Here is a 10,466-nt window from a genome sequence, read left to right as displayed (position 1 = left end):
TTTTTTTTTTTTTTTTGTACACCTTAATCTTTCACATTTCATTTTTTCACCTTTCCATGGACTGGGCATTCTATTTTCATCTCAATTCTTTTGAGAGATGAATAAAATAGTTTGTAATGATTTTAAACTGAAATCTATGACTTTTCAGTTTTACTTTTTACATTTTTGAATTATTGCATGCATGAGTGTGTGTGTATGTGTGTGCATGTGTATGTATGTATGAGGAGAAAACCAGTTGAAGCCATTTCATTTCATGCGTCTTCTTGAAAAAGCTATATTCATCAAATAGTCTCATTGTTTACTACTTCATAAACCTAATGTTAAATTTACTCTATGCTTTTATACATGAAATATAAAGTCAGTGTTGTTTTACCTTTAGACATAAGTTACAATAAACAACTCGCGTGTTTTCTCTCTGTTAAATTTCATTTTCTACCTTCCACTAATATTTTGAACCTTCAAATTAAAAACTAAGCTGAAAAAGTTTTGAATTCCTATATGTCCATCTTACATTGAATATACCTTATTTTATGCATATACAACCATCAATGTAATGGAAAATAAGAAATTTACTAAATTGACTTATCTATTTGCATCTGTTTTATTTGAGAGACTCAATGGTAATTTGATTGAAAGTTTTCATAAAGTGCTCTTTTGATATTTAATACTTTGTTGAATAAATTTTCAGGTGAATTTTTTAATGGTACATTTTTTTTGTTGTTGTTATTCTGTATATATTATCTGAAATGCTGGCAGCTGGTATCTCTATATGTGTATTCATACAGTAGCATGCTTGACCAGTTTGTTTAGTGTTTGATATTTATATAATGGCTGCATGAATATTTGAAACTGTCTTCTAACAGCATGGCTTACAACTTTTATGATTATTGTATATTTATTTATCTATTTATTGTTTATTAAATTTGCTATTGTGTATACTCAATTCTGGGCCTTTCTAGTTTTCATTCCAATCTTTCAAGAAATGCATGCCTGCTACTGGTTGCACTGTCCCAGTAGAAGTCACTACAGTGGTACTAGAGATAACTAATGTTTACTAAACCTTGGTGATCTGCACAAATCTGTGTAAAGTGTATATGAGGTGCTAAGGATCAGCCATATTGCTCTGCTGTCTGAACTAACCTATAAAACATATACTACGTTTCCAGGACAGACCGGAGGGAAAAGATTTACCTACACCAAGCAGTACGCCTACACAGAGTAGGAAAAATCGGCGGAGATCAAATCTTTTCAATGTAAGCAGACATTCCATATATGAAATCTGCATCTATCAGTTTCCCTTCCCTGATCATACATTTTTATTTTAGTTCTACCATCTCCATTTTCCCTTCCCACTAATACTTCTTTTCTCATCAGTTAAAATTTGGCCACATTTATTTTATATTTATATTATGGCATTGTCTTTAAGAGAGAACAAATTGAGAATAAGGTTGCTTTTGTCTTACATCTGAATATTTCCTCATCATTTTAATTCATGAAGTTTCTATACTGTGAAAATATAGAATCATTATCAAAATCTGTGTATTTTTCTTTTATTTTAAGAAGACATAATTGTCATATATCAAAAAGTCTCTCTCTCTCTTTCTCTCTCTCTCATGAATTATTATTTTAATATTAAAAAGAAAATTTTGGACTATTAAAACTAATATTTGTATTATTAAAAGTGAATATTCTGTAGTATGGATAATAAAATAACTGTGACCTAAATGCATCATTAATAATCATAAATTATTTTAGCCAAGTTTAAGTGAATGTTTGCATATTTCTGCTAATTCTTCTACAAATCTTGTTATTCTTATTCATTATATTAGTTTGGTATATAATCAAGTGTTAATGTTAAGTCTTTTTCATCCATCCAGACATAAATTATATTGGTGGTTATCTTATCAAGAGAATTATTCTTTAAAGAGATATTTCTTATGAAACCTTCAGCAAATTGAAGCAATGGCTTGTCTTAAAATAGTAATTGCAATGTGTGACAGTAGATAACATTTTCATCAATCAAATATTTGTAACTTGGCTTTTATCGTATCTTGTATGAAAGCAGTTATAGCTTGATAGTTTATCATACATACAACAATGGCACAAGTTTTCCCTTATACAGATCTCTTTTAGTATAAGTGAAAAGTTAGTTGGTTCAAGTGGATGGTTTTTTTAAACTCCCACTTCACATATGTGTCAAAAGTGGAACTTCTGGGGGAAGTTACCTGTATAGACTAGCATCCAATTTTAAGGTTTCTTGTTCTTATCTCTTATTCATTTTCTGCTGCAGACACCTGACTAAGCAAAGAGCCCCAGGAGTTTGGGGACTGGTTAATTTTTAGGCTTCTGTGTTTACCTTTAGTTGGTTGCATCCAGAAATAGTTTACTTGCTCTAAGTTCTATTAACTAAGCTACTCATGAGAACACTTCGTGAATTTAGTCCATTTACTCAACAATAAAATATCTCTAACATGAAATCTAAAGACTAAGAATTTAATTAGTTAACAAGATGAAAATATCCAATCAAAACAGAAGGTAGAACCAAAATTGCATAGTTGTTTGCTCTTTCTCCTTTTATAGCTTAAAATGCAAAATGAATAAAATAAACTGAAAGATAAATATTTAGAAGCAATCCGTAAATAATATTTTTCACTTTTTCTGATCTGTTAAATTATAATTTAAACTTTTCTCCATTTAATAATCTGATTAATGGAAGTGTGCGTTAATTTATTTTTTCCTGTTGCTTTACAAATTATGATGAAATCAAGCTAAAGCACTTCTTTTTTTATCTTTTCTATTTTTTTAAAACTTTGAATTAAACACATTTACACATTTTGACTGTGACTGAAAAATGTTTTTAAGTTGCTCTTATGAAGATATATCTCTAATAAAGTATTACAATCAAAGAGCTTAGATTAAACTATAATCATAATTAAGGTATCAAGAGCATTAACCGTTAGACTCGAAATTTTGAAAAGATTTCAATTATTCAATTTCCATGCTTGTAAAAATATCTCCCTTCCTTTTTCTTTTATCTTGAAGAAGAATTATCTTGCAGTTATAACATACAATTAATGTTATATACTGTCATTTTAAAAATATGATTTTTAAAACTACTTTATTCTGTTAAAACATATCCAACTAAATGTCTAAATTATTTTGCCTTACTTAAGTGTGTAAGAAAAGTATTAAAGCGAAGCTTTGTTGGATTAGTGGTGATATGAAACCAGCTGTTTTACTTATTTCAAAAATTCAAAAGTGAAGCAGTTTGTGAACATACAATCTTTACTTGAAATGTTTCCATTTCCAACCAGCTTCACCATAATCTCTACTCATATTATTAGAGTAATGTTGTTTTGTATTTACATATACAGGTTACAGGTTACTTTCAGATGAATTTATTTTGCAGTTTCACCATTTTCTTTTTTCTCAGTCAGTTCTAATAATAATGTCTTCTAATAAAGATGATGATGAAAGCCCTGTTGTGGTGAAATTTGCTTTAAATACAAACTAGATTTTTCAGATTTTTTTAAAACTCAGAGTAGATGCAGCAGGTTTGTTTGTTTATTGCTAACTCAATGCAAGCAGCATGTTAGAATGATGATAGTCAATCATTTATATAGAAACAAATTAAATTCCTGGTTTTGGTTTAATTAGAATTTAATTGTAAATTTTTCTTATCAGCTGATAAATCAGGAAAGGTAGAATTTTTTTTTATAGTTTATTTATCAAAATCACTTATTTCTAGAAATTTATGTTTACACCTCTTAGTCTGGAACTAGTAGAAGTAATATCAACCCTCATATCCATTTCACATGCATTTGTTAATTCGAATCACTTCTGTTTCAAACAAAGCTTTAAGCTCTAATTTTCTTTGCTCAGTAATGTTAATATGTTAATCCTGATTACTATTTGTTTAGAATCATATGAGGTCATACAGTTTTAAATATATAAAGCTATATTATTCCCATCATAGAGTCAATTTTATTTCCATAACTTATCTTTTAAATAAACTGATCTCCATGACAGTTAAGTTGTTAAAAACTGAAAATGTATTGAAAGACCCATTGTTGTTATCTTCTTTTAACTTCATAACATAGAAAAATAATGCTACTTTTGTGCTTGTAATGATCCCATCTATTTAACCAGATCTTCATCCCATTAATTCCAACCATTGCATTAATATTTAGGTCACATGCTAACAGTAATCATTTCAAACAATGCCAGATGTATTCTAAATCGCAATCTAACAGCTTCATAGCTATACTCTTTACATTCTGTTCATCCAATTTTTGGTAAATTTATATTACAAAGATTGTATCTTTTCATTATTTTTAATATTATTAACAGCTTCATTTTCAAATAATCTCCACCTTTCACTCTCTTGCAAATCTTTTGTTCCTCCCAACAGTTCTTTTGTATGTTTTCTTTTTCTGTTTCTGTTGTAAATAGATTTATTACCATGTTTTTTTAGATGGCTCTCATAATTCATTTTCTCTCTGTTGTGATAAAATGCTAAAAATTGTATCTCCTATTCCATTGAAGTGAATTTTCTTCATTATTGATGATTACTTTTAGAATCATCAAACATTGGTTTGTATTATTACTTCATAAACATTTACTATTTAAACAGAAGACAACTTAAAAACAAAAAAAGTAAAAAAAGGAATAGAATATCTTGTACTTATTTTCCTTTGTTGTTTCAAGAATTAATTTTAAATATATAAAAAAAAAACATCAGTGATTAAATTTTCTTTTTATTATTTTTAAAACAAATAATGAAAGAAATTAATTCTAAAACTAGAAAATATGTGGTCTAAGGTTATGTTGTGAGCTTTTGGTTTATTATTGTTGTTCTTGATGTTGTCATTATATTCCAATCAAGTTTTTCTTTATCTTATTAGATTCTAAGTTTCATAATTATTTTGCTCCACAAAACTTCTTTATTTTATACTTTATTTGATATTGTTGCTTTTGTATTTTGCAAACATCAGTTAGCAGCATCTTAATATTGGTGTTTTCTCTCAACACCATTCACAGCTTTCATTCCATTTGCTTTCTGTTGCCTGTATTTTAGTGTATTGTCCATGATCAGTTCTCTTGGACAGAATGTTGGAACATTTTCGTTTGTTTCATTGTCTTCTTGTTACCCTTATATTGCCCTGCTTGTTTCTTGAGACTTTTCAACTATTCTTTTTATTTTTATTTTTTCCCTTTGTTTTTATTTATTGATCCCTTAAAATCATCACTTCAATTTCTCTGTTGTTGCCAAATCGTATAACCAGACTCTTACTTTGCAGGAGGGTTCATAACGTTTTTGGCAAACTAGAAAGACAATGTGTCATAATCTAAAGAGTTACTTGGAAAAACTTATATATATTATTAAACATAGAGATTTTGAAGCCTATTGGTAAGGCTTTATCACAGAGACAAACCTTTTCTTCTGTTTGTATTAAATTGTTTATGATCATTTTACAAATTCTGTTCTTCAACTGTTACTTCTACATAGCTACATCTGAGGAGGAAGAAATCATTTCTTATATGAAACAGATTCAGTAGATTTTTTTTTTTTTTGTCTTTAGTTGATATGTAAGCAAAACAATTTCGCTAAGTCTTCATAAGATTTATTCCCGTGGATATAAATGTTTTTCTTTCAAAATATTACTAGCATATTTTCAAGCGTAAACGAAGCTAAAATCAGTTAAACCTCAGTAATGCATGGCAGTTAACTTCTGAACAATTATTTGTGATTAAACAATACATTTTCAGTTAACATTATTATTTTAATGTGTATCTAAATATTATTAATATTGTTTTACAGAGATCAAAGTAACCGTTTAATAAGTTGAGTTATTTGTCAGTTGGAAAGATAGCTTTACTTTTACAAGGTGGATAAGATTAATAATTGTATCAGTGTAACACTTATTTCATTATCAGTTCTTTTTTAAGGGTTCCATTTTCATATAATGGATTTTATACACAACATACTATTTAATGAAATGTTTTAAAATTAGTTAATTATTATATAATTAGCAACTAAGTGTTTTCATTAGAAGTATATTACCAATCTTTGCTTGCTTCAGCTTAATTCTATGACCACATATACATGTCTATCCATGCTTGTTATCAAGTTTCATCCTTTTTAATCAATTTACAGTATTAAAAGAAATATGTGAACAATATATAAAATCCTGTTAAATGATATTCTAAACTCTCTCCAGTTTTATAGAAAGATCATTTTTGTGAACTTAGAGATTTTATTACAACATTGCTGCTATCTATACTTTTACAGTTAACTAGGTTTGCAAAATACTGTTGATTGTCTTCTATTAGTTTGTACTAATCTTTTTACCTTGACTTCCTACCCATTCGTGTCTTTTTTACGACACCTGTTTTCTCTGCCTCTTTTCTTAACTGGTTCTTGTTTTGCTTGTAATTTCTGTCCTGCTTTTAAGCTTAGTGAGTCCATGTCTTTAAATAAATCAGTTTATGGTATTTGATTGGTTTAATAAATAAAAATTAGAAATCCTTGTTTCTTTTAAATGGCTAAATCTGAAATCTCTGGGAGAAATCAAATAGGTCTTGCAATACTTGATGCTACTTTTTCCGTAACTAGTTTTAAATGGAAGCTGAAAACTAACCTCATACTTGATTTAATAAACACAGTAACATTTTAAAACTGTTTATAAATGAAAAACAAATAAATCAACTACTGCTCCTTTTATTGACTCCAGTGCAATAATGGTCAAAGTTGTCTTCAGAAGAATATGACATCAGAAAAGTCAGACTCTGACATTAATACTCTAAGAGATCTGACTGTCAGTCATTCACATTGTACAGGGAAGTAAATGTGAACTGTTTTCACCCCAACATATTTCTTCATTTTCTATCATCTTAAACAATTTCATAGTTGTCATGAATAATCATTTAGTAATCCTTGTTGTCTGTGTTTCAATCTGTAATTCTAGAATCTCTTGTGGTGATATATTCTTATAATGATTATTGTTGTTTAGCCTCATATCTCATCCCTTTTTGAACTATGGTCAAAGGTATTCTTGTTGTGACCATTTCATCTGTTTGTATATTTAGAACATGTCCACTATGTCCTTTTTTAAGACAATAGAAGAATTGGATTTCAAGGAGATATGGCTGCTATTACTCGTATAATGTGCAACCACATAGAAGTTTTCTTGCCAGCTTGACATTTTGTTTTTTGTTTTTTTTATATATAAAGATACTTTTTATCATAAAAATTATTTTTCTTGGCTTTTGAATGCAACTCACAAAATTTCAATATCGCTAACCGTGCGGTCATTGTTCTTTAGAATAGGAATGTATTGTGTCAAATTTAATGGCCAATTTTATGTAAGTGCAAAACATTTTGAGATTCCCATAGTAATCCTTTATCTTAGAAATGTGTAAGGAAAATAGAATTTTAAGTCTGAAATTGATCTAGATAATTCAAAGCCTATAACCTAACTCTTCTACATTAATTCTTCTACCACAGAAGTAGTAACAATTTTCTCAGAATCATTAAGAGATACTAAATGTTACTACTGTAAGACACTATGGAAATTATTGGTATTGCACTAATTAAATGAAATTTGATTACATAATAATTAATCATATACACCATTATGACATCTTTCTCTATTCATCATATTTTTCTTACTCTTTATATTTTGTTATTTGCGTATTATTTGTTCATACGTATGTTCAGTGTTGGTGTAAACAGGAGGTTATAAATGACAAAAATCAAATATAAATTTCTAAAAATAAAATCAAAGAAATTCTATTCTAAACAAAAAAAGGGAAGAATATGTATACATGACTACAGTCAAAAATATTTTCAGTCAACATTGGTTACAAATTTCCTTTTTGTTCATGTTTTCCCCCACTAATATTCATAACACTCTTTCTTACTACAGAAAAAGGATGATGAGAAAAAATTAGAAACAGAAAAACTAGGAAGTGGTCGAGTTATACCTATAAAACAGGTAATGGAAATGATTATTACTTTTTTTTTTTTTCTAATTGAAAGGTTAAAGCAGCTGGCCACCTACACTTTTCTCTGCAAAAATAGGGATAGTTTATCCTGTTCAGGCTATATTATTAGCATTATTCTGCGATTGAGAATTTAAACATCACTTCTTTAACTTTCTATAAAAAAGACATCTCAACGCTTCTAAAAGCAAGCTTCGCTTGCTTGTTTACGTTTGTCGTAATTTGAATTTAAAACAATTCAGATTAAAGTTTTCTCTGTCTGAACGTCCAGAAAAAAATTCAACTCTGTATAATGTTCTCTTGCATTTTCAAGAATATAATGTATGTGCATGTATTTGTGTGTGTGTGTGTGTGTGTGTGCTGTAAAGTGGTTGGTGTTAGGAAGGGCATCCAGCTGTAGAACCCTTGCCAAAACAGATGACTGGGGCCTGGTCAGTCCTCCACCTTACCAGCTCCTGTCATAATGTCCAACCAATGCCAGCATGGAAAAACGGATGCTTGATGATGATGGTGATGATGATGATGATGATGATCTTTCCTGTCTTTTCATTCAGGGTTATTTATACAAACGAAGCCATGGCTTGAACAAAGAATGGAAGAAAAAGTATGTGGCTTTGTTAGATGATGGCAGATTGACCTATCATCCTAGTTTACATGTAAGTACTTGATAATATTTATGCAGTAACTAAAGTGTATTACTGTAAATCTATTAAGTTTAAATCATATGAAAGCATTTGAAATTTTTATTGTTTAACTTGAAGGTGTTTCTTTTCTTTGAACAAAGTTGCAGCAATTTTGTTGATTTACAGTTTCCTAACAATTAAAAGAAGTGAAAATGCTAAAAGTTTAAATTTGAACATAAACTATACATGTTTCTTGTAACTTTTATCTGAAACAAACTTTTAAGGGAGGTGTGTGTATATGCCCCCCCCCTTCTTTCAAGTGCACATGAGTTGGTTAAGCTGTTTGATACTAGTCACTTGCTTTGTCTTCTTTATACTCAAGTAAATCACATTAAACTTTTAGGATATTTTGAGAAACATTTAGAGGGAATTAAAATATCTTTGCCAAGACTGTTGATCTATTGAAACAAAATGTTTAATTTTCAGTAACATGAAAATGCAAGAGTTTAAAAGAAAAAATATGTATCATGTTGTCTCCTCAACAACAATTGAACCATGCAGCAACTGTCAGTTAATTTAATGCTCAAACTTCAAAATTATTGAGATTAAGTTAGGTAAACACACCATAAACTGTTTTATCTAAAATTTCTAACAATTATCTTGGCTACATAACATATGCCACGGAAGATTGTTAGAACACTCAAAAACAAATTTAGTTTGTGCAATCTGCCAGAAATAGCTAAAAACACCTTTTGAGCATGAGCGTAGTCGTTGCCAGAACCGCCTGGTTCTCATGTTGTCAATGTTGTAGTTTTATTCATCCAAAACCAAATAATAAAAGAAACTATATTTAAACGTGTAAGAAATCAAGGTAGGAATGAAGTTCCCTTTAGCACCATCTTTATAGAAACTTATAAATCATTTAACTCATTAATATTTTATGAGAACATAAGGCAATGAGCTTGGCATAATTGTTAGCACCCCAGGCCACATGCTTAGTGGCATTTCATCCATGCTTATGTTCCGAGTTCAAATTCTGCCGAGGTCAACTTTGCCTTTCATCCTCTCGAGGTCATTAAAATGAGTAACAGCTAAACAGTGGGTCGGTTGATATGATCGACTTAACCGTCCCCCCTCCGCTCTTTCTAAACTTCCTGGTCCTTGTGCCAAAATTTGAAGATAAAATTTTATAAGATTTTTCTGTGTATCATCAATCAGGTAAGTGTGCAAAGGAAAAAGGAAAGTATACCATGACTGAAAACCCCTACAGTGACACTTGCTACCTGTTCTCAATAAAATCCTTGCACAGGTAATACTAAAGAGACTTGATCCTGTACCACAGTGTGAATTTAGACTTGGTATATGATTTTGCTGTGAGTCTGAGAGAAGCTCTTCTCGTGCAAGCTCACCTCTCCTCCTCACTAGTTCACTTTTTCACAATAATAAACCCCTGTCGAGACAGCTGCAAGATATTGCAAAACACCCACTTTTTCAAATTAATTAAAGAAAATATATCCGACTTGGATTGTTTGAAGTGTTTGAAATTTAGTGGAAAAGCTTGATGTTAGATTTAGATAAAGTTACAGATGTGAGTAAAAGTTAGGACTTAAATGAAGCTAACATATTGACTTGACATCTAAAAATATGAATAGTTAAAGTAGTGGAGAGATTAAATGTTTATAGAAGAATATATCTATTTATGCATACACACAAAAAACAAAAAAGATAATAATTTTGATGAAGTGAAAAACATGGGATTTTGTAGGCCTAAAACACTCATTTGCTGAATTGTGTGTGCATATATATATATATATATATATATATATATATATATATATA

General features: G+C 29.5%; 1 protein-coding gene across 1 annotated transcript in view; it reads left to right on the top strand.

The window, feature by feature from the left end:
- Window positions 1-10,466, top strand: part of LOC106872489 (arf-GAP with GTPase, ANK repeat and PH domain-containing protein 3) — a 166,983-nt gene that overhangs the window by 136,697 nt on the left and 19,820 nt on the right. Inside the window, 3 exon segments of the mRNA XM_052974118.1 lie at window positions 1,167-1,253; window positions 7,929-7,997; window positions 8,559-8,660. Coding sequence (XP_052830078.1) covers window positions 1,167-1,253; window positions 7,929-7,997; window positions 8,559-8,660 — 258 coding nt within the window.

The sequence above is a fragment of the Octopus bimaculoides genome, chromosome 17 (assembly GCF_001194135.2).
Source record: "Octopus bimaculoides isolate UCB-OBI-ISO-001 chromosome 17, ASM119413v2, whole genome shotgun sequence".
Lineage (NCBI taxonomy): Eukaryota > Metazoa > Mollusca > Cephalopoda > Octopoda > Octopodidae > Octopus > Octopus bimaculoides.
This window is presented reverse-complemented; position numbering and strand designations above follow the sequence as displayed.